At 28.9% G+C, this 26620-nt stretch overlaps 2 protein-coding genes across 4 annotated transcripts in view; both read right to left on the bottom strand.

Annotated features, from left to right (window-relative positions):
• The window catches only part of LOC107437685 (short-chain dehydrogenase/reductase family 16C member 6), a 66150-nt gene extending 51163 nt beyond the window's left edge, over positions 1 to 14987 (bottom strand). For 2 of the 3 annotated variants that reach the window (XM_016049768.4, XM_016049783.3), the window contains exon 1: positions 14371 to 14980. In XM_016049768.4, coding sequence (XP_015905254.1) covers positions 14371 to 14826 — 456 coding nt within the window. In that variant the 5' untranslated portion in view covers positions 14827 to 14980. Of the gene's footprint in view, positions 1 to 14370 lie in introns of all 3 variants that reach the window. The other variant, XM_016049773.4, reaches the window with a different exon arrangement.
• A 6384-nt stretch (positions 14988 to 21371) lies between these two features.
• LOC107437668 (uncharacterized) overlaps positions 21372 to 26620 on the bottom strand; it is a gene marked incomplete in the record, with an annotated part of 82797 nt that continues 77548 nt past the window's right edge. Inside the window, 2 exon segments of the mRNA XM_071182202.1 lie at positions 21372 to 23160; positions 25259 to 25331. Of these exon segments, the coding sequence (XP_071038303.1) occupies positions 25282 to 25331 (50 nt within the window).

The raw sequence follows: 26620 nt of genomic DNA, 5'->3' as shown, positions 1-26620 counted from the left end.
AGAATACAAATCGCGATATTGGGTTTTAAAAACGCTTAAATACAAATCGCGATATTGGATTTTGAAATTGAGTGAATAGGAATTGCTAGTACGATTTTTAAATCGCGCAAAAAAATTGTAACACGTAAGTTTTAAATCAGTTAAATACAAAAATCGATGATTGATATTAAAATCGTTTGATTAAAAATCGCGATTTTAGCAAATTCTGGTGCAGTTCCTAATATTTAAAATTCCAAAAATCAGCTAAAGAAAAAAAAAATCAAATATCGGCGCTCGTAACGAAACTCTTAGACTCCTTTCCACTTTATAGCAGAAGTCGCGGTAATCCGACTATCGTTCGGGCGGCTTGGGTTTCTCCAATAGGACTTCCCAAAAATTTTAGTTTTTGGAACATGGTCGGAAATTTTCAAAATTGGGAGAAAAAAAGCGGATTTCCGCTTTTTCGTGGAAGTCTTTCATCCCTTGGAGACGTGAACGGCAAAATGATCTCCAATGATTCACGGCAATGCGGATTAATATTTGAAACTGAATTCAGGTTTGCCAAATTTTGGACGTTTTGTCTCAGAATGGCGCAGCTTTGGCAGAAACTGCGCTGAATGTCGCAAAATGGCGCAGTTATGCCGTTTTGTCTCAGTTTGTCGCAAATGGCGCAGGCGTAGCATCCCTGTACCTAGTAAAGGCAAAATCTTCTATGATGATGCAGCAAAAATATTCAATGCTTTAAAAAATAGAAGACGTTAAAAATGTATTATAACAAAAGAAATTTTTTTTCCAAGTCTATTTGTATTTTTTCAGTTTTTAGAAATCTCACTTAACTTTCTGAAATCTCACCCTGTTTTTGAGAAAGGGTGAGAAATTCTCACCCATTTTTTTTCTATGGTGAAAACACTGGCACCTTTAAAAGCTTTTAAAAACGAAATTCCCAAAAAAGCATCTTTAAGTACTTTTTACAAACGCTACGCACCCTGTTAAACTATGTAAGATACACTGAAAAAATTGTAGTAGTATCTCTCTAAACAACCCAAACATTTGTGTAAAGAAACACTTTATTTCAGGTTCATTCCAATTCGAGCTTTCATATACAATTAAAGGGTGAAATTTAAATCTAAACCTTTAAAATACAATAAGCTTACATCAAACATTCAATTATTCACACCAAACGAAAATTATTCGCATTTCCAAAAACTCACTTCGCATATCGTTTGCATTTGTTGAATACAAATAGGATACCTGCAAGTGACGTAGTGTTTAAAGCGTGATCCTAATTGTTGAAACGTAGCTTTTTTTTTACGTTAGTAACTGTTCTTCCCATTCTATGTCGAGTAACTTAAGCTCGTCAAGTATCAGTTCTCTTAAGTGACACATTCTATATTATTACACAAAGATTTCATTTCTTTCACAATACATTTTTTTCTTAACACAAAGACAAGCATAAAGCCATGTAGAACATAAACTTATTATGTATCGAAGTTACCAGGTACACAAAACCGAAATATATTACGGTTACAATAAAATTCATAAACAAATAATAAATCTAATTGGGTATACTATAACCTACGTCACAGGTCGCGTTATTCCTACTAAATTTTTCTAGTAAACAGCATTTTCTGCGAACCTGATTTCTAGCAACAAATAAACATTGTTGAGGATTTATAATACCAGATGGCGCTGAGTGCAAACAATTTTTTTATTATTTTTTCTCCACTTCTTAAGTTTCAGTTTACTTTTACCACTGAACCACGATGGAATAAAAGTCATCTTAATCATTACAATTTGTGTAATTATTGTTGAATTCGAGTCAAACATTAAGCGAAGCATGTTGTTACAAGTCGCTACTCGCCAGGTTGCAATTGTATTAGTCTAATTCTTTTTGAAATAATTTATTTTGTTGTTTTATCTAAGTTTATGAATTTAGTAAACATATTTAAAACTCAGTTTATTAATTAAACTAAAAGGTTAATGTTATTCCTAGTAAAATTTTCGAAGTGGAAGTAGTTGTGTTTTTTTCATATTATACCCAATTCAAGTATAAGACTCAGACGAGAAAGAATTATTATATTTCAACAAATTCGATGTGTGATACGGCGATGTAGACTCAGTCCTAAACATTGCGATCATTAAAATGATTTTGATTTATCAGTAACATATATCATATTCTTAAAAAATTTTTAAAAAAAACAACTTAAGAGTAAAAATTTACTTTAATGGCTGGCTAATTTGTGAGTAATTGAAAGTTAGAACCTAATTTTGAATTACTCACTCAAAAGTAGCGAAGTATATAGAACTGAATTCCCTTAGATTAAGGCTAAGTTTGCTTTATATGAAATGGCATTCATGAATTAACCGATTTTTTTTATTTTACTTTATTTTTTTCCCCTCATTCCTTTAGATTTTTGTACGGATCATTCAGAACAGTTTAGAAAATAATAAAAAAGAATTTTTCATCCAAAGATTTAAAACAGCAGTTCTCAATTTTTTTTTCTTCCTTTGCTATGGAACTTTCTGAATGATCTTCCTTCTTTTGACGGAACTCCATTTTATAAATAAAGTTTATTATTAAATTAGTTGGATATAATTGCTATGTTATTCACATAGAAACTGTGAAAATGTTAACCAAAGAAAAACAACTAATTGTCTGAAAATGTTTTAATGTAAAACGTGAAGAATGAAAAAATTTCCTCACTAATTAGTAGTCTTAAAATTAAGACTTATGCCAGACGGTTAAATTATCAGGTCTGTAGCATTACACAAGTACCTATTTATGTATTTGTTTTAGGTGTGTGCACAAACTAAAAATAAAATATGTCGAATCAGAGTTTACGTTACAATGAAAACAAAAGTAAACGTTGAAAATAGGTAGTTTTTTTCCGAATTTGGATTGAAAACTTCGATGATAATTTTTAATGAATGCATAAGCTTTTCATAATTTAGGAGTTTAGGACAATATTAGAATTTCACTGACACTTCACTTAAATAATCTCTGAAATACAAATAAATGATTCAATGTGAATATATTTATAGTCTTATCAAATCAATCCTGGTTAAGAAAAAAACGCTTTAACTTTCGGTAACCTTCTGTGACCCATTCACAGAGTATACTAGGGTTTCACAGAACACCTCTTGGATTTTCTACACCTCGGATCGATATTTAAATGATTTAGTGACAAATTTTGAGTCTGCATAAACGTAGAGTTACAATGAAAAAGTTATTCTGTGCCTATTTGCATGGCCCAATTATTGCATAGGCAGATAGACTCTAGCCCACATTTTGAAGTTATACTTCTTATGCGACTACCAACAAGGTTGCGTTAAACGTTTAACGCTACATTTTTATTGGCCGGAAAATCACGTGGTAGGATCCAGTTTTTCCTCATTCATTTCTATATTGTTTTGCTTCTCACTAGCATAAAAATAATAAAAGTCATGAAAGTATTGTTTTTCTATAAATATTTTTTTAGTTTGATTTGATACACATATAATTTAATAGGATAGTATTTTTTATTTTCAAACTTAGTGGATAACAATTGTAAAAAATGAGTGAAAACAATCCGACGGATTTAAGGTTATGACAAGGTACGTCTTTTGTGAATATCAATTGATTGTTAGGTTTTCTCTTTTGAAATTACATTATGACGCATTCACATACAATATTATTAATACAAATACATTTTCCATGGCGAGACGATGAGGCAATCACAAGCACTTCCACTGGTTCAAAAGGTCTACGAGGGAAAAATGCACAATATTACCGTTATTACAGAGCACGGAAGCGAGCGGAGCAGGAAAAAGAGTTGTTGAATAGAACTAGTGATCCTTCTTCGACTGCTGATTCTTCTACAATTAACGTCGCAGGTTACGAAGTTTAACTTCTTCCGCGCGGAGGGACTACACGCACTATTTTTTTTTCTTCTCCTTGTAAGGCAAATGCTGGTTAATTCTGACAAAAAAAAAAATTCTTCCAAGAAGGCGAGTTAGTCTCAATGATTGATATAGTAGCTCTCTTGTCTTCTGGTTTGAATTCAAAATTAAAATATTATCGAAGTGAAGCAAAGTCGATAAGAATTCTATTCAAAGCCGGCGATAAAATTAAATAAAAATAATTAGAAAAAAATTATAAGCCTACAATTTATGGTACGGCAATCAAAGACTACATTTTTTTAAAATTTTTATTATCGATGAAATCCATAACATTACATTGAAAACTAATTTCAATAATTCATTTTGTTGAAGTAAAAAAAAATTAACTGTGAAACGGATGTAAAATAATTTTTTTTTTTTAAATCATCGCTTATGAAAATTTGTGAGAGGCAAAATTAGTTGGTGGGCCATATTTTCTCCACAAGCAAACTGTTTGAAATGCATGAGACAAAGGGAAAGATAGAGAGAGGGGGAAAGAGAGAGTAAAGCTGTAAGCTAAAAAGAGTAATAGAATACATTTTCCTAATAAAGAGACTTTTGTATTTCAAACATTACTGGAAAACAATAGCTTCCATGGAAACAAATGCGTGCGTGATGATTCTTTGTTTAAATAACTTAAAATCATCCACGAAGATTATTTTTAACCGTGATCTCTTCAACTTTAACCCGTCGCATCTTTTTACGAATTTCCCGGTTTAATAGACCGTAAAAGTAAAATACCCAGATGAGGGTACATAATACAAAATAACATTCGCAATTATTACAGTTCATTACTTTTCATTGTAAATTATTACATTTTGCTGACAATCACCAATTTCAAATTTTTATGACAACTCTATTACTAAATTTGAAAAATCTATCTGAATAAACTTTTATACTGGTATAAAAATTACAACAAATATTAATTTCTAATCTGTAAAAAAAATAGGCAACTAATTTGTTTCTAAAAATTAGTTATTATCAAAGGACTGATTCGACTTGAAACATTTTAATTAAAACCTGTAAATAAATGAATTTTATGCTCACGCAGTTTCATTTATCAAAAATATTTACAAAAGTAAATCAATACAAATCAGGGGTCTGTCCAGACATTTTGTAAAAGGTCCGTTTTTCGTGAAATTGTGAAAAAATTACTCACATTCTTTCAACCAGGGTCCGCTTTTATGAATTTGTGCAAATAGGGTCCGTTATTGCAAAAAAATATTTTTTCAAGGAGTTTTTAAATTGTATAGACATACAAGATTATGCTCAACACTGTAAAATTGTAATTAAAAAAATTTAATTTTAAAAAATAAACAACAATTGCTCCGTCTAAATTAGAGATGCAACATACAAATATTTGGTATTTAGCCTATACTGCTGAACGCAAATTATTAATTTCGGAGGAATAATGGAAGAATCGTCTGCCGAAGACAAAACTTAATTCGTTTACATCCATCTTTTTGTTTTCCGCCCTGGAAAGGTTTATTCAATTAACAAATAATAATGAAGATAAACAAATTTGTGAAGGGTTCGATTAAAAGAAAAATCATTTTGTGAAGGGTCCGTTTTCAAGTTAAAATATTTTGTGAAGGGTCCGTTTTTATGAAAAGATATTTTGTGAAGGGTCCGTTAACGGACCCAAATTTCTTCTAAACAGATCCCTGCAAATGTAAAAAATTTACTCAACTTTGGGTTTCATTCCATTTTAAAGATATAGGAATTATTTTCATCATTCGTTGAGAGAGTTGTTAATTAATCTATAATATATAAAACGCTTATACGTCTCTGGTTATAAAATCAATGAATTTTGTTTTTAAGCGCAGGTATAAGCATAGCGCAAAGCAATTAAAATATGGTACAATAAAACAGCGTTGAAGTTAAATTTTGTTTTAAGTTTTAAGCAAAGCAGATAAGTTTAAGATTCGTTATTCCATACTTAAAGTTAAATTATGTTTTGTTGAAAGTTAAGAAAGAAGTCCTAAGACAGGATTTTGATAAAATTTGTTTAGATTTGAGTAAACCAGTGTTTAGTCAGAGTCAATTAAATGCAGTCTATCAAGGACAGCGATTTCTAATTTTTTATGACTAAGGAACCATAAATGACGGAGCATCTTTTGGCGGAACCACAAATACATAAATAAAATTTATTAGCAGCCGTGAACCAAAGAAAGACTTGTAATTAATTATTTTGATAACACTTAATGCGAAGAATGAAATTTTTTTTCAACAGTTCTGTTAACAATAAAACTCTTTTAAAATAATAGGTTTTATGTATTCGCAGACCTGAAGTGGTATCTAGTCTAGTTCTGAATTTGTTTTTGGTGCACACATTAGCTAAAAATGAATAAAATAAGCTGAATTATGGGTTTCGAAAAAGAATTCTAATAAAATAAACGCTTAGAATAATTATGAGAGAAACATAATTCGTTATTCGTGAATTTGGTCATTTTATTTTGAACTAAAATATTAATGCAGTTTTTTTAATAAATTTTGACTTTTGTTCTTGGAATTTTACTCAGAAAATTTCATAAAAATAACCAAATTTTCAATGGAATTATGGTTTATTGTTCTGATACAAATACGATTACAATTTTAAAAAATCATTACTGATTTAAAAAATTTAAACTCTTGGAGCTCTTGTGAGCCTTCCACAGAACCCCAAGGTTCCGCAGAACACTATTTGAGAACCGCTGATCTAGGGGACTATCCTTCAATTCTATCAATGTTCGATTGCCAATTGTCCAAATTGACGATTGTGTTCACTGAATTGTATAAAATGAAATTCCATAAAAATTTTAAAACAGCCGACTTCGGTATTGCTTAGGTTGAAGGACAAGGCTCATTGACTTTAACTATTGTTTCAACTACACAATACTATCTTAATTTTCACCTACTTTATTAATATGATCCTTCTCTTTTTTGGCGAACGTTAGCGAGCAGGGGGAGGAGCCACCTAGATTAAACTTAAAAATGCAAATATCATTGTTAAAATTTAATCGGGGGCCAACCTCAAACAGAGTAATTTTTAAGGAATGGCACTTTTTTAAACATTACACAAGGGAGTATATATTTTTAGCGAGAGATCTGCAGAAAGCAAATACTTAGGGAATCAATTGGTCGAGAACTTTAATTCGAGGTTGTCATTTCTTGATATCACTTTTTTAAAAAAATTTTTCATCTTGACTTTTTATAACCAAATAAATTTTTTTTTTCGTTACAAAGCTATTTCATGACATTTTTGTATTGTAAGATAGTTTTATGCTTTGAATTAGGCATTTTATTTTGCTTATAAAAAGTCTTTTGGGGAATAATTTTAAAGAAAATGTTTAAAATAACTACATGGCGATATCAATTGTTTCAAAATATTTGCGAAAGGCCGGGATAGCCTGGTTGGTTGGGCGCTGGGCCCATATTCAAGAGGTCGTGGGTTTGATCCTCGCCGGCCGAAGACTCCCCGTGTAGTAAATGGTGACTGGTGCACGTTAAATCTGTCGAGTCTCAAAGTCCTCCATGTTCCCACAACAAATCAATACCTCTGGGGGTACTGATCCAGGAGTTTTCTTGTCTTCTGGATTGGTTCAAAATTACAAGGCTACGGAGTTGAACGTAAGTAGTCGTAAACCCATGAAATTGGGTCGGCTGTTCAACGACGGTTATATAAAAAAAAAATTTTTTGCGATGAGCCGCGATGGCTCAGGGGATCAAGCGTTCGCTTTCCAATGAACCGAACCGGGTTCGAATCCCAGTCGATACGAATTCCGCATCCGGCTTGCACCGACCACAGTGCAGACGTAAAATATCCTCAGTGGTAGACGGATCATGGGTTAGAGTCCCCTTGCCGTCAGGCTAACCGCGGGAGGTTCTCGTGGTCTTCCTCTCCGTGTAATGCAAATGCGGGTTAGCTCCATCAAAAAGTCCTCCACGAAGGCAAATTTCTCCCAATACTCGATCGAGGAGTTCCCTTGTCATCTGGATTGGGTTCAAAATTACAAGGCTACGGAGTTGAACATTAGTAGTCGTAAACCCATGAAATTGGGTCGGCTGCTCAACGACGGTAATAAAATAAAATAAAATTATTTGCGAGCTATTATGTACCGATTGAAAATTCGAGAAATTTTATAATTCGATGTGAAGACCTTTAGAACTGTTACACGCGTACAGATGTGTACCATCACTGCAAATGGGTTTTGCCAGAATAAAAAATCTCAAAAACAGCGATAATAAATTAGATTATCTAGCATAAAACTCATCACGAGGGCGAGACAACAATTAAAAATAAATACCATTTACATATTTATCTGATAATATTAAGTGTATCGTATACAAATGTTACAACAAATTTGAACTTAAAGTGGCATAACTAAGGTTACTATCCTATCTTATCAGATTAAATATTTTTCTGGATGCGTGAGCCTTGAACTTTAAATAATATCTCGAAAATAGATTCTCAAAATTATGATTCGAGGTAGATGAATTACGAACCTTATTTTTTCTACATTTCACGATGTCTGGATTTTAAAATGAAATAGTTTAATCTTATAAAGTCTAAGCCCTCACACGAAGTCTTTCAATTGACAGGAATGGTTAAGTGGGAGTTCATAATGAACTCGACTTGTTCTTATTAAAATTACAAAGAATTTTACTATTAAATGATGAAAATCTCATAATAAATCAACTAATATATGTATCACTGATTTCAGATCTGCAATCCTTCTTTTTAAAAGTTAGTTTTCATGCAATACAATAATATATTGCTATTAAAAAAAAAACTGGAGTGTCCCCATTTCTCTACTACGTAGGGAGTAATAGGAAAGCCATTTTAGTTTATGTAATAGTTATGTGTATATTAACTAGGGATGTAACGAATAATGATTTGGACGAATAAAAAAAATTTTTTTTTTAATCATTCAAAAATATTTTTTATATAGAAATAAGTTTAGTAATTATTGAAAAATAATCAAAATTTAGCTTTCTTATTGTTCTGGTGTTATATTTAAAAAAAGGAGAAAAAAACATTAATGGAAATTAATAAAAATAAATGTTAGATAATTAGATTAAATGTGAAATGTTTAGAAATATTTGAGATTAAAAAAATGCATCGGCTGTTAAAAATTTTATTACTGAGGGAGTCATTAGTTTTCGAGGGATTTCATGTCAAAAGCAATCTTTTTCTTTTTTTTTATGTAAAGAAAAGGTGAATTGCAGTAAATCTATAATTTTAGTGGTTACGTTCTCTTATATATATATATTAAAAAAAAAAAAAACTTTTAACCTTTTTCTTCAATTTTAAATTGGTTTTGTAATTTAAATTTTTGTGTCAGAAGAAAATTTATTTGCCTAAATAAAATATAATCCGTCTCTTTTCATTAAGTAAAATTATTTTAATAATTTTTGTGCACTTACCCCAATCCCTGGTCGCTCAATAATAACCCCCTGAAACTGCTGACCGATCGCTTCGAGATCTGAGCCCCAGAATAGTTTCGCGAGTTGACTAGCGATAGCTAAAATGGAGCGCAGCCTCTTACATAATTAAAATAAATTAGAAAAAAATAAATATTATTGTTTAGAAGCTAGGGTATAAAACAAGACTAAGACAAAATGTTAGAGTATTAAATAAGAGAATTAAATTAAAAGCAAAGCTATCTGAAATTACCTGAGTACATCAACACACGCTTTTAGGGGTCTGTCCAGACATTTTGTGAAAGGTCTGTTTCGGTAAAATTGTTAAAAAAAATTACTCGTAATTTGTGAATATAAAATAAACGTTAAGTCACATTCTTTCAACCAGGGTCCGCTTTTGTGAATTTGTGCAAATAGGGTCCGTTATTGCAAAAAAACTTTTTCAAGGAGTTTTTAAATTTTAAAGACATATAAGAATATACTCAACACTGTAAAATTATAATTGAAAAATTTAAATTTTAAAAAATAAACAGCAATTGCAGCTACTTAATTAGCGATGCAACATAAATTTGGTATTTAGCCTATACTGCTGAACGCAGAATATTCATTTCGAACGATAAAGGAAGAAACGTCTGCCGAAACAAAACTTAGTTCGTTTACATCTGTCTTTCTCCCCCCCCCTTCCTGGGAAGGGTTTATTCGATTAATAAAACAATAATAAAGATAAACAAATTTGTGAAGGGTCCGATTAAAAGATAAATTATTTTGTGAAGGGTCCGTTGTTAAGTAAAAATATTTAAGGGTCCGTTTCTATGAAAAGATATTTTGCGAAGGGTCCGGTCCCTTAACGCAGTGTTCCCCAACCTTTTTATCACTGCGGACCTGTCAACGTTTGATAATTTTACCGCGGCCCGTAGGAGGGGGTGGGGACGTTGATTGTTTATATTTCAGATTATTTTGATTTATTAATTTTAATTTAATTGTATTTAAACATGCCTTCAAAATAAAATACAGTTACACCAAAAAATAAATATAAAGTGATTTAACATTTTAATTTACTAGAACAATAAATTAATGGGAACCCTGAGCTTGTTTCTTTGCAATGAGATGGTTCCATCTGGGGGTAATCGTTTTAAAACGTTAAAAAATTTATGTCACTACCTTCGGGAACCCTTTTTTTTTAAATAAATAAAATAATGGAACACAGATATTTTTAATTTTTGGTATAAACCTAGGAATTTAAATTCAGTTTCAATGAAATGCGCGGCCCGTTACCATTTGATCCACGGACCGGTACCGGTCCGCGGACCGGGGGTTGGGGAACACTGCCTTAACGGACCCAAATTTCTTCTAAACAGACCCCTGGCTTTACTACATTATTGGTACCTATGACTTGTTAAAACGAAGAAAATTTTTTTTGTTTTATTTAATCAGTAATCATTCTTTTTTGGACATTTCTTTAAAGTATTCTTAACAACATATTTTCAAATTCGAAAATTCTTACACTTTCAGGAAGTTTAATCATGATTTATTTAACATGAATAGATAATATATTATAATTCTAACATACAATGCTTTACATAATTTTCCTTTTGCACAAATATTTTTTAGATTTTGGTCATATTGTTCTGAATATTTTTATTGTATTTATTTATTCAAAAAAAAAGGGTTTGTTTTTCTCAGATTATCAACTAATTTAATAAAGATAGAAATAAAGACTCGTTTATATAAAAACTGTATTTCACTCTTTTAAAAAAATCAAAACCAACTTTTTTTTAAAACACAAAAATAACCACGAAAGAGTTTCTTAGTATTTTATATACTGAGATAATTATACACATATAATTATAATCTTTTAAGGGCATATAAAGTCTAATATTTAAATTTTGCAGTAAAAAATAAATGTATAAAAAGGGGGGGGGGATAAAAACCGGAGGAATACAATTTTCTTGCTTCGAGAACTAGTTTTAAAGCATTTGATAAAAGGTTAACGGCTTTAATTTAATCAATTTAAATTATTTATGGTATGCAAAGAAATTAAAGTTAGTGTGAAGCTAAGTTTTTTTTTTTTAAAAAGTATCCAAAAAATACATTTTCTTACATAATTTCCTTACGTTTTGTTTCTAATTTGTATCCTCCCCTCATCTCATTCATCATTGTTTATTTTTCTTACCTTAAAGTTCGATAAAAATTTCGTATTAATATTAATCGTAACAATATGAACGTCACGATTAAAAATTAAATGAAACTGGTTTGAAAAATAATCAACTGTACTTAAAAAATATATTTAACGTAAAAATACAGAATATAGGACACGATACGAAGCAATAATTAATTTTATTACAACCTAAAATATAATGATATATAATGATATGTAGTAATATATAACGATAACCTAAAATTATATATCAAAGTTAAAATTGGCAACGGTTTTCAACTCTCGAAAATTTTTTACAATTTTAAAAATTTCAAGACAACTGATAAGATTTAAATCTAGAAATATTTCATCTCTCAATAGTTTATTTTTATTATTAGTTTTATATTTACTTATTCATATTTTTTTCATTTAAATTCATTCATAAAGTAACAAAAAAAGGGAAAAAAATATTCGCGAAAAAGCACATACTTGCGCTGATTTCCGAAAAAGGAAAAACTCGTGAGCGGATGTTCAGAAATGAAAAAAGCTATTTCAGAGATAGAAGTAGATTTTTTACTACAAGTTTAACAGTTGATAATTCTCCAGCCTATAATCTTAATTTTATTCTTATTCCATCGTAGTCGTAGTACATTTTCTACACACATTTGCAATTTCCAAGTATTAAAATTTTTGCACAACAAAAAAAAATGTAACGTAAAACAAAAAAGCTCTGAAAATCACAAAAAAGTTCTAAAAATCGCAAGTTCTAAATTCTATAAGAGCTCTAATTAAGTTCATAAAGAAAAATGGCACCTTCCAGCACGTAAAATCTCAACTCTGTGGTTGTATTTTTGCAGCCAGCATGGTATATTTTACTACAAATTTTATGTAGCATTAATATTTTTAAAATAATTACCGAATGCAATTTTTTTTTGTTCTATCATTCTCCCTGTGTATTCTTCTACACTCCATCATTTCAAGATACCAAGTCATACATAAACAATAAGCAACGTGATACAATATGCAACGTATAAACAATATCTATCGCTTAAAACAGTATGCAAAGTGAAGTTGAACACCCAAATTAGCGGTGGCATCAAATCTTGCGTTTTAATAAACAGAGATATTTTTGTATAAAAAAAAAAAAAAGTAAAATCTTATAACTATCAACATTACAATTATCAAAAAGTTAAAAACAATAACAAAAAAAAAATTAATTCTTAAATATTACGTAAGCACCTGAGGGCGTTTGGTTTTCATATTTTTGCTGACAATGATTACGTAAAATACTAAAAAATCTCTTAGATATACCCAAAATTATTACCTTTGAAAAAATAAAAACATTATGAGAAAATTGTTTTTGATAAACCAGGAGGAATAAAATTATCTATAACACGATTACGCATTTAAGTTCGCAAATGATAGTTGTTTAAATATCATTGAGAAAACTAAGTTGATAATTTATAGTCTAGCTTGTTTTATGTAAACAAGTTATTCAACTTAGAACCTGCAACTTTATGCTTGCTTTTTTTCTCCGTGGATTACATATCGCGGTTAATAATACTGCGATAGATAATCAACCAAGTATTACTGGTATACCATACAAATTTTCAGTATTATATTATTTTCATTTTTATATTAAAAATAACGTATTAATTTTAAAAAAAAATCATTTTTTTAAAATTAGGAATATTTAATGCAATGTACGCATTATTCCGGTTTCTTTAGTTTGAATAAATTGGTATGTTAGAAGTACCTTGATTTGAAATGTCTTTCTTAATTGAAAGCAAAAATTTAAAGTAACGACAAGAAAAAAAAGCACAGCTTAAGCAGATTTTGTAAAAATTTATAATATACAGATCAGAACAATTTTGGCGTTTATATTATTCTATAAGGAAATAAAAGTTTTGTAAACGTTAGATTAATAATTTTATTTATTATACTAAATATAAATAAAAAGATATTTCTATTAACTGTAACATTCGAAAACAATCTATGGAATATAAAAAAAACTTAAGAGTTATGGCCTAATGTATAAAAAGATACAACTCAAATTTCCTTCTTTGTCATCTGAAGAGAAAGTCACTTGTTTACGCAAGCAGTGAACGTTACCATGGCAACGAAATGGTAAGTATTGTAATTCGTTATTGTAATTTCGTGGATAAAAGCAAATTTTAAACTGGTATAAAAAATGAGATATTTTATCTTTAAAGTAATAATTTATCTTTTTTTTTAAAAAAAAATATTTATAAATATTATGATGATCCATTTTTTAGACTGTACTTAGGTTATGGTTAGCTTTCAATTAGAAAATTCCAACTTTTGCCTCAAATGCTCAATAAAAGTGGAATTAGAAATTCAAATAGCATTTCGATATCAAAACTGAATAATTCAAGTTTAAAAAAATTAATTGCTATGCATATAGGAATATTGTAATAAAATTCAAATAAAAAGAAATGATAATTATCCGAATAGAATTGGAATATCCTAATTGAAAATTTGAATACTATTCCAATTTTAAAAAAAGACTAAATATTGTTCAATTATAATTTAGCCTAATGAATATTATTCTAATTCAGTATAATGAATATTATTCTAATTCAGTATAATGAATATTATTCTAATTCATTATAATGAATATTATTCTACTTATAATTTAGTATGCTGAATATTATTCTAATTATAATTTAGTATACTGAATATTATTCTAATAATAATTCATTATAATGAATATTATTCTATTTATAATTTAGTATACTGAATATTATTCTAATTATAATTTAGTTTTCTGAATATTATTCTAATAATAATTCAGTATACTGAATATTATTCTAATAATAATTTAGTATACTGAATATTATTTTTAAAAAAAGTGGAATAATATTGAATTAATATATGAACTCAAATTAATTAACATAAAATAAAGCACATACCCAGAAATGAGCCATGGCATTCACTTCAAAAGTCTTAATAATCATATGATCCGGGCAATCAAGGAATCGTTTTCCGGTAACAATACCGGCATTGTTCACGAGAATTGTCACTTTACCTACTTCCCTTTTTACTTTGGCTGCAGCCTCATATACATTTTGAGGCTTTGAAACATCACAATGAAAAGCAAAAGCTTCACCTCCTTTTTCTCGAACCATCTTAGTTGTCTCACGAGCTGCATCCAAGTTCAAGTCCCACACAACAATTTTAGCCCCATGGCTAGCAAAACGAAGGCAAAGTAGACGCCCTATTCCGCTACCGCCTCCCGTAATCAGGACTACTTCGCCGGCTATACTTTTATACCGAAGTCGCTTAGGAACGAACGCTAATACAATGGATTCGATCCAATAATAAAACATCAACAATAAATTGTAAAAAAATTTTCCAGCACCAGCCATGTCTGATTAAAATATTGTCATTAAAACCAATATAAAATATTCTATAACAGATTCAACATAAAAGGCACCACGTTTGCAGTGGGTTGGTTTCTTTTTCTTCGTTTCACTCCACGAGATGAAGGATCTCGTTCACTGCTCTTCTTCTATTCACAGACTGAAGGTCAACTAATAGCCGCCAACTGCGCCAAAATGATGCCAATATTTACGGAAATTGCTTTTTCTTTTTTTCAGGCTTCACTGGAAGTTGCAATTGACATCTGTCAGTTCTATGCCAGTATTTATGGATTCTATGAAATGTTCAGCGATTAACGGTGAATAGAAATTTAATGTATTTATAGAAAAAAATTGCTTGCTCGTACAATTTAATATAAAAAATATTATCTTTTTTTTTTTTAATTAAACTTTTTTCTAAATAATTTATTACGCAGGACTTATAATAAAATTAAATTTGAAAATTTTCTAAAAAATAGAGAATAAATTTTTAATTATGAGAGATAGTTATCATTTTTTAGAGCACAGATATAAAAAATATTATCTAGTCTACGTTTATTTTTTAACTACAAAATTAAAATTCAACTACTCCACTCAATTCAACGAGTTTCAATAAAACATAGAGAATAAATTTTTAAATATGAGAGAAAATTTCGTTATAATTTTTAGAGCACAGATTTTTAAAAAAAATTATCTAGTCTAAATTTTTAATTATGAGAGATAATTTCGTTAGAATTTTTTTAGAGCACAGATAAAAAAAATTATTTAGTCTAGATAAAGAGCTAGATTTAGAGCTAGATAAAAAAAATTATCTAGTCTACGTTTATTTTTTTACTACAAAATTAAAATTTAATTACTCCACTCAATTTAATTATATAACGGGTTTCAATAAAAAATAGAGAATAAATTTTTAATTATGAGAGATAATTTCGTTAGAATTTTTTTAGAGCACAGATATAAAAAAAATTATCTAATCTACGTTTATTTTTTTACTACAAAATTAAAATTTAATTACTCCACTCAATTTAATTATACAACTGGTTTCAATAAAAAATAGAGAATAAATTTTTAATTACGAGAGATAATTTCGTTAGAATTTTTTTAGAGCACAGATATAAAAAAAATTATCCGTTGTTGTTGTTTATTTACGTCGCACTAGAGCTGCACAATGGGTTATTGGCGACGGTCTGGGAAACATCCCTGAGGATGATCCGAAGACATGCCATCACAATTTTGATCCTCTGCGGAGGGGATGGCACCCCGCTTCGGTAGCCCGACGACCTGCACGCGAAGTCGAGCACTTTACGGTAGAACAGTTTAACGAGGACCAATACCGCACACCCTCGGTACCTACGCAGGCTGATCCAAGTGGTCACCCACCCGCAGCCATTGATGCTTGACTTCGGTGATCTGCTGGGAACCGTGTCTTAACGATCAGTCCACTGCGGGACGTAAAAAAAAAAATGTATCTAGTCTACGTTTATTTTTTTACTACAAAATTAAAATTTAATTACTCCACTCAATTTAATAAGATAACGGGTTTCAATAAAAAATAGAGAATAAATTTTCGGAACACGATTTTCAGGATCTATCACAGAATTTGCTGTTTAAGCTTTGCTGCTTCTAATGTCACTTGCCACACTAGCTAACCTGCTCGGTGAAACCGAGCAAATTTAAGGTAGAGGGTGCGTTTCTTGTTTTTCAGTGGAGCCATCTATGGCCAAGAATTCGTCTTCAGACACACACACGTCACACCCGTTTATAGGGCGGCGCCCATATACATCCATCCACAGATCGTAAATTTGACCTGGATCAGAGAACGATCGATCTCCAATCCAGTAACCCCAGAGGTATTGATTTGTTATGGGAACATGGAGAACTTTGCGATTCGACAGATTTAACGTGCATCAGTCACCATTTTGCAACACAGTCTTCGGCCGGCGAGGTTCAAACCCACGAACATGGGCCCAGAGCCCTACCAACCAGGCTATCCCGGCCTGTTTAAGCTTTAATATCTTTAAAATAAAAAAAATGAGAGTTTTTATAGTTGTTACCATTTTCATTTTTTTATTAAGAAATGCATTAAAAGATATCAATAAAAATTGCATTTTTTTAAAAAAACATTGAAGATAATTTCATTTTTTCCCCTAATGGTTAAGACTTTCATACTAATGAATGCGCTAAAAAAAGGCCTATTTTTTAGGTCAAAAGTATTAATCTTTTAATTTTTAAATATCAGCTTTAATTTATCATTTAAAACTTTTAATTTTCTAAAAAAAAGAAGAAAAGGAAAAATTAAATAATTAATTGAACCTAAAAACAAAAATTATTTTTTTAGCCCAGAAAATTTTAATTTTCAGTTACCAGCCAGTGGCCGGTAAACTCCAATAACTGGTAGCTACTTTTTTCCTTATAGCCACCATATTTTTTTTTTTTTATATCGAAACAAACTTTTTTCGTATAAAATTATATTTAAAAAAAAATCATATTAGAAATAATCTACAGCTATAAAAAGTTTATTCAACAATAAAAATAATAAGTTTAATTATTTAATTAGTTTACTATATATATAGTTAGTATATAATAATACAATTAGATATAAAAATATAATTAGTTTACAATATTGACTTAAAACTTTATTTAACAATATTTGGGGAGGCTAAATACATTTAATATAAATATTACAATTTTGAAATATGTGAATTGTTAAAAATCTTTCCTTCACAAATTAATAAATTCAGAAGGATCAAAATTTTGAAAGGAGACATTTGAAATTTTAATAAAAATTGTTTAAGCTAAATTACCCGCTCGAATACGCATTAAACCCAATTGATGGTCAAGTTAAAAAACTTCTGAGATTTTTAGTTTTTTATATTTAATTGATATTTTTTTATAATTAATTTTAAACGATATATTGCTATTGACATTAAAAAAAATATTTCATTTTAGATTCCTAAATTTTTTCCCTTATAATCACTACTAAATTTTAAACATTTCTGCTTAAAAATAGTGAATGAATAAATAAAGAGTAAATGAAGAAAAAAAAACTTTGTTCTCAATAAATCAATGTGATTTAAAGTTAAATATGGGGTGAAGAAATGCTGATTTTAGTTATGGCGACGAAAATGCGATCCCTTCACAAAAATCAAATTTATTCATCAGTTCTGCTTACGCGTATCAATCCAATCAAATGTGGAAACAAAATAAAAAGTTATGACGCATAATTTTCCACAGTAAAAAAAAAGTTAATAACAGCATAGACCTAGCTAGCAGAAAAAATAATAATGGTAAAATTTTTCTTCAATTATCCAGCTATTTGAAGAAAAAAAAATTTCAGAAACAAAGTCCGACTGAAAATATATATCGATTTATTTATTAATAGCCCGATATTTGTTTTTTTATTTTATTTTACCGTCGTTAAACGGCCGACCCAATTTTTGCTTTTACGATTACTAATGTTCAACTCCGTAGCTTTGTCATTTTGAACCTAATCCAGAAGACAAGGGAACTCCTGGATCAAGTATTGAAAGAACTTTTTGATGAAACTACCCCGCACTTGCATTACATGGAGAGGGAAACCACGAAAACCTCCCATGGTTAGCGTGACGGCAAGGGGATTCATACCCATGATCCATCTATTACTGAGAATTTTTTACGTCAGCACTGTGGTCAGCGCAAGCCGGATGCGGAATTCGTATCAATCAGCCATCGCTGGGTTTCGAACCCGGTTGGCCTCATTGGAAGGCAAACGCTCTACCAACTAGACAACAAAACAAAACCAACTAGAGAAATGTTTAACTGTCGTAAGTCGACTAGAGGATTTCTCTATAATTTTGAGAAAGCAGAATACACTAGCGGGGTGTTACAAAACTAATAATCAATGATTCTATTGCATCAAATCGTTTATTTCTTTCCAAATCAGCTCCTTAATATATTTTAATGAATTTTTTAGCTATAAAAATTGGACGAGAAACATATCAATCTACGTTCAAGACAACGTTATAACGCTGGGAAGGATGATGCTTGACGTCATGATCTACGTCGAAGCTATCCGCCCAGGTGTCAAAGGTCGGCCAAAATATTTAACATCAACTTATACATTAGATTTTTTTTTTTTTTTTTAAAAAAACTTTATTTCTGCACCCCTAATTTTTTTTTGATTAAAAAAATTTCAGATGTTTTTCATGTAGTGACGATTAAAAAATTTCTGAGGTAGTTTTAAGATCGGAAAATTTCACGATGATAAAAAATAATTTTTTAAAAATTTGCGTTGTATATTATAAAAGCTCCTATTAATATTTATTTGACCTTGACTTTTGTAAAAACAATATTAATAAGTTTAAGGTAATAGAGAAATTTATGACACAAAAATATTTTTCCCTCTACTTTCTTCAGTTATATGAACTTATAAGTTATTAATTTTTGTATATTGCTACTGCAGCGAGAAAAACATTTTCTTACGAGTTAGTTATGTTGGTAATTTTATATCGTTCAAGCATACATGTTCTAAAATTGTTATATCATTTAGCTAGTTTTTATAAGTTTAAATTGCTTTACAATTTTATTTTATATGAAAAAGTTATAAATTAAGAGGTCTCTACAATCTCGGATTCTAAGTCAAATTTTTAATTTGTGTTTTTTAAATATTTTTTTGTACTAAACAATGATGTAGTATTATTAGACAGCACAATACCTTTCAAAGAGGTAGAAAATAAAAGGGTTCCTTTATTAGGTTAGGAAAAATAACATTCGATAATTTTTAGAACTTCTATGAATTTTTGCTTAAAACTTTAAAGCAATAAAATAAGATCTCAGTTTTTAGAATTTTTAAATTCTAATCTTTTTAACTGATGAAATGCGATTTGAATGACGTTAAAAATTACTTTTCACCTTTATTGCATAAAAACAGTTACTTATGAAAAAAAAATCTAATAACTGTTTATTATTTAAAGATCTTTGAAAAACTGTTGATTGCACAAGTGCATTGGCATAATTTTGGGAGAAAAAAATTAATGGAGAATTCAAAATACTGCACGTTTTATGCCTGAAATTCTGATTGGGTTACAGACTTGTATTTGTCTGAGTCCATTTACATAAACATGCGTTTTGGGCTATGTCCATTTTCTCAAACACGTATTTCAAGTTTGATTCGTTTTCTTAAACATGCCTTTTTAGCTGTGTCTCGAATAAAATCTCGATAATAATATATATAAATATCTCGATATAAATAACTAAAATAACATAAAATATAAATAGCTCGACAATATTTATATCTTACTAAAATTACTACTTATTTTTTTATATCCATGTAAGAATAGCAATTAAAATAACATTTTTTAAAAAATATAACAAAATATATTTAGCAAAAATAGCACGATAAAAAAAATTAACTCCTCAAAAACTGAATAATAAAATAAAAAATTTTCTGTTAATAAATAGGTTTAAATTTAATTTTAAATCAGTTGAAGATTTATTTAAAACATAGATGCTTTTCAGCTGTTTCTCATTTTTTAAAAAAAAGTAGCTATCATCCTTATTTTAGTAGCAAGTAATCACATTTCAGTCACCAAAGGAGGTCCTACACGCATTGAAAAAATCTTCAGTTCGCTATGAATAAAAATGTACAGTCGAAAAGCAAACAGTAAGCTATGACATACTTCTGTTAGCCTTGGAAATAGCCTTATGAAACTGATGGATTGGCAGTGGTGAATGGGTTTCTTGATCTCCCAAAACTTCCATTAGTTCTGCAAATTTCTTTTTACTAGAACCTACATCTAAAAAGTATTGTTTATGAGACCCAATCCAATCTGAAGAGGACACTGTTAGCATCACAGGTGCAATACACGTAACTGAAATGTTTTTCAGCATCTAAGGCAGTGTTTCCCAAACTTATGACTTTTGAGTACCCTTTCTAAATTTTTCGTAATGCTGTACACCACTAATAAAAAATGAATGCATTTTTTTAAAAAATATGTTTATTCTTCTTTTTCGGTACAAAGTTTTGTTAATAAGTTTATTTGCATCAGTGAGAAGGATGATATTGTTTTTGCTGCGATAACAACTGCTGTGATAAAAAAAATTGCACAAAAGTTAAATATCACAATTGGCTGTCGACACCACTAATTATTAACTGTTAACTCTGCAAAAAATAGCAAATAGAAAAATATCTAATCGTAAATTTTCTCGGCCAGCTTTGTTTTTAAATAAAATTGTTTGAAAGTTTCGTTTGTTGCAAGATATTTCACATTTGAACGCGTACCCCCTAACTGTTCCCGCACCCCTGGGGGTACGCAGACCACACTTTGGGAAACACTGATCTAAGGGAATGTGAAACTTGAGTTGAAACTTGTGGTCACTCATTTGGGCAATTGCTTGTAAAGTTTTCAAAAAAATTCTTGAATTTTTTCTTATATCTTACCTCCAGTGAATCACCCTTTTGATTTTTGATCCCAGTTTAGATGATGAAATTTGTTTAGGCAAGTACTATAATCTCTTATAGTTGTGAACATTACTATAGTAACACTGTGTACAAGATTTGAAAAATAACCACTATGCACATACAAGATGTTTTATTACATATATTTTTCAGTTAGACAATACTTAGAAAAATAAGAATCTGAGGAAAATATCTATAACATCTCCAAAATAAAAATCTTAATGAAATATAAATAAACATTATAAAAATAATGTGGAATCACAGTTAACCCTTTATATGGCCAGGGTAAATGTATTTAGCACCAAATTTGTGAATTTAAAAATATCAAAGGGATGCTGTTTAAATGTTTAACTTTAAAAAAAAAAATACCAATGAAGGGTTTTGTTTACATAAATATGTGTAACAGTAAAGGTTTTTTGGGGTCAAGATGAGAGAGCAACACAGAAGCTTTCTTGTACTTTATGTCTTCGTTCATTTGAGCATTTCTTATTCAGTTAATGTGTAATTAAAGATACAGAATTTATAAATTGCGTTATTTATAAGAACAGAAGTTTATATTAAATTCTTAACAGCAGAAAAATTTAAAAAGCAAAAAAATACCACTATCTCCTGCCCTCTTCTCAAAATAATAATTTTAAAATTCAAATTTATTTCAGATAATAAGTTAAAAGAGAAATTTCTTTTTATAAATCAATATCAATCCCAAAAATATTTCAATATAACACTATTAGAGACTCTGAACGGTGTTAAGAAAAATTTATTTAATTAAGTATGAAATTATTTAATGACTAGGTAATTAACACCAAACTTTAAAAATGATTAAGAGAGGAGAGACTCTAAGAATGGCTTCTTATAAAAATACTAAATTGTTAATACATTGATTCAAATTTTAATTATTTAATTAATACAACGAAAAGGCCAATTTTTAGTTTTTATGACAAAATAAATTTTGCTAGTGTAAACTGCAATATAAAATGCTTAAATATTTTTTTAAGAAAGTTTATTATGTATTATTATTATAAAACTATAATTTTCTATCAAAAGACTTTTTCGAATCAGTTCAAAAATGAGATGTGAAACGTATCACAGTTTTCAATAGTTTTTCATTTCAAATAAATAAAAGAAAACAATTAAAAATGTGAGAAAAATGCTTGAGTTATAGGAGACTATTACAAGTGATATTTTTCTTTTTGACGAATTTAGAATCTCCAAGCGTATATCTTTATATGATGGAGATAAATAACTATTATTCTAAAAGGAAAAGAAGGAAAAAACCATAAAAAATTACACAACTAAAATATATAATTTTAACATAGCAATCAACTAAAGAAAAAGAAAATACACAACACTATTTACTTTCAAAAATTCATAGTAGTGCATACTTAAAGTGTTTTATGAGACACTAAAGGCCATCAAACTAAAATTATAAATTGTTGTATCTTCAACAATAATAAAACAAAACACTTTTTCAGCATAGGAATTATTAAACTATGCATTAAACAATAAAAGAAAATGAAATATATAAACAAAATTATTGTTTATTCTTATCATAATATTTAAAAAAAATTGTGAGGCCATAAAAGAAACTAAAATAAAACTTGTTGAGTCACCATAAACATAATTAACTAAACTGCATCAAAATAAAACTGAATGAAAACAAAAATATAAGTAAAAATAAAATTAACAACATTTGTTGCTGTTTCATTGAAAATAAAATGTACTATTTTAAAAACAATTTTTTAAAATACTAAAAAAATTATGTAAATGAAGACTTTATTTGAAAGCATCTTCAACAAAAGAATAAAGTTGCCTCAATCAAATGCTTAAGTATAATAAAGAATACAGTAATCCAAGTATTTAAGCTTGTTCGTGAAATGACAAGATGATATCACAGGACTATTTCTTTTCTGGAACAAAAAGAACTGATGATAGTATAGTTTTCAAATGTTACAATTAAGCACAAGCGTCTAAATTTTTAACCAAACTAACTAAAAGCTTTAGAAATTGACATAGCGATAAATCTCCACTGTTGAGGCTACAAATTTGAAATAAAATTAAATTAAAGAGCACAATATAAACAGTGGTCCATTAGTTCGGAGCCACTGAAATTTTATTCGGACCACCACTATAAAATATTTATCACTGGCTCCCTGAACTAGCGGTTCATGTCAACTGTTTGTGTTTTGCTCTACATTTTGTTTGTTTAAAAAAATAACATATTTCAATATAATTGTGGACATTCTCTGCATTGAAATTTTTAATTTAAATTAACTTTTATTTATTTTTTTAATATAACAAGGACATGCAAATAGACCAGTGAAAATGTGTACAGATTAGAAATAAAGTAGATTTTTATTCAACCTTAGAACCTGGGGCTTTGTGTTTTATGGAATTTTGCATTACATATATAATTTTACCCATTTTTAAACTTACCTAGCAAACAGAAAATATTTGTCTGGAATAGATCAATCTTAAGATGCTTTAAAATAATTTTTAGTTACAAATACTAAAAAACACAAAATATGTACTTAAATTTTAATTATTTACAGAAAAAGTTTAAATTTTCTGCAGCATTAAGAACTAGCAATAAAGTGAACTTCAGTTTGCTTAGCTTTTGAAATTTTAACCTTAGCAAATAATTAAACAAATGTAAAAAAAATGTTTCTAGTTTTTGCTTAGTCATAGAAATTTCTTAATTGTGAATTTCATTGTTTACACTGACAACTAGTATGGTGTATAGAATTGCATTATACCCCATGGCAGAATCGTTGCTACACGGCGACATTGGTGCAGAACATTACAGAGTTCAGGCAGAAATATTTTTTATTTGGAAAGCAAAGAAGTCTGGGTTTTTTATCTGTAGAATTTTTCAATATATTTTTTTCTGCAGAGCTTTTTTTCCCCTTTCTGCAGAATTATATTGAAAAAATTTCTTTTCACGCATATCTAATGTTGAATAAATGTGCCTGATTTTAAAAAACCTCTGCAATACCTGGCTTGAGCTCAAATTTCAGATTGATAATATAAGAAGAAATTTTCAAATAGCAAAAATTCAAAAAAGGTTAACTATACAAATATTATTTAGAACAGGAGAATATCGCCAATAATATTAGAATATGTATTCTTTTATATTTAGATTTTAAAAATATTCTTTCGTTTGTAATTAAAAAATATATATACTGTTCTATTCTATACATGAAGGCTTCTTCTGTAAACAGTAAAGGCTTCTCTTACTTTAAATTAGTAACCTATATATTTGCTACGATTAAAAATGTCTTTCAGAAAGGTATTAGTACTAGAGAGAATTGTTGCAGAAAAGTCCAAAAAAATTCTGCCAAAAGGGCATTATATAGATATTCTACTCTATCTTGAAGTTACTGGTTCTCGGAAATATTGACTAAATTTTAATTTCTGCACCTAAGTGCTTATGCTCCTAGACACATGTGTACGGATCAAAAAGAAATATAAATAAAACAAAGTCATTGTATATTTATAAATGAATTTAGGAAATCAATTTTTGAAAGAAAATTTACAAAATGTGAAAGATTACAAACCTTTTATTTTTTTCAAAATTAATATAATTAAAAGGTAAATCTAAACATATCCAAAAAAATTATATTAAAAAGATGAAGTTCAAACAGAATTGAAGAATCAAATGTGAGAATTTTTTTAAAAAAAAGTCATTAAGTGACATGATTACATATCTTTTTAAGTTTTAAACAAAAATCATCATTGAAAAGAGGACAATCCAACTCGAGAGATCATATTTTGTAAAATGCAGATAAAAAATTCATTAATATTCATATTTATGTGAACTTAGGGTTAGAAAAATCGTTTTAGTATTTCTTTAAAAAATGACTGAATACCAAAAGTATATATTAACTTCTTATGCCTTCTATTGCATAAGTAGTACATATACAGATATAGAAGAAAAATAAGATGGAAAATGAACAATATTTTCAGCAATTAAATTACAATAACATACTTTACACTAATGCAACTCACCATTATAAACTCTTTAAGCTTTCTTAATAACGAGAGCTGTGAGAACCAGCATAGGATGATGAAGCATAGATGTCTGCGAAAAGAAGATAAATCAAGAATTTAGAAATTTAAAGCTCTACTTATACAGACATGAAACTATTATCAGGGGTCTGTCTAGGTTTTTCTGAGAGGTACCTATTTTGTGAAAATTTAGACATAATTTGTGAAAAATTATATTTAAAAATCCAACACAAAAATATGGCAAGAATATGGATTTATCATTTCTTAAAGAATACAAAAATAAAATTTTAAGAAAAAGTATTTTGTGAAACTACCGTTTTTCCTAAAATTAAATTTGTGAAACTACCGTTTTTCCTAAAGTTGAATTAGTGAAGGTACCGCTAAACAGTAGTAAATTCGGTCCGGACAGACATCTGACAATGACAATAAAAATAGGGTTTATGCTAGAATTAGGAAAGGTTTTACGCAGCGATAAACTGTTATGTACCCTCCTCTTAGTCAGTGGCAAAATGTAGTACAAATTTGATTACCAAAATTTGGAAGGGAGAAATAATTTAAATATTTCATTCTAAACACATTAGGTATTTTTTTCAATTTTGTCAGCTGAATTGAATAACATCACATTAGAGATAGGACATATAGTTTAAAAGTTATTATGGTTTTATGTATAAAAAAATAGAATGTTAAGACTTATACCCTTTCATGCACTTTTTAACATTGCTATCCCATTAAATGAAATATTTCCTGTGTACATTTTTTTAGGCTAAATGAAATTAGACCAAATTTAAATTGATGGGATAAATTGTTTGAGCATCTTTCCTGCTGGCGAGAACTTACACTGAAAAATAAATTTTTTTTCATGCATAAAAAAAATTGAAACGTTGAAATAATTAATAAGGTAGATGAAAAGTAACTAAAATTAGTGATATTAAAAATAAAAAAATTGGAACAGTGGTTACCATTCATCCCGCAAAGCAGAAAAATTTCAAAACTGCAAGGTACATCAAAACAATTTATATTTGGTGCAGAACTATTTATGTCCATATTATTGCGGAATGAGTTAAGTCAAGTCAAAATAAAAATTTTACATGCAGTTAAAAATTGTTTTTTCTTTCCATTATGAGGGCAATTAGCCATAACTCTATATTTAATTAATCAAGGTTCTTTGTTTTTACCATACATTTTTTTCTGGTAATGTAATTTTAAAAATGAAATTGTTAACCAGAATTTTTCTTTCTACGAAATTTAAAAATTTCCCTGATTTTTTTTGATTTCCCAACTTTCAGTGTCTGAAAAATTTCCCTTAATTTTTAGGTTATCCTGAAAAGTAGACACAGTGGCGTATCTAGGGTATGGCAAGTA

This window comes from Parasteatoda tepidariorum, chromosome 6 (assembly GCF_043381705.1).
Source record: "Parasteatoda tepidariorum isolate YZ-2023 chromosome 6, CAS_Ptep_4.0, whole genome shotgun sequence".
NCBI lineage: Eukaryota > Metazoa > Arthropoda > Arachnida > Araneae > Theridiidae > Parasteatoda > Parasteatoda tepidariorum.
Note: the sequence above shows the minus strand (reverse complement) of the source record. Positions and strands in the feature narration are given on the sequence as shown.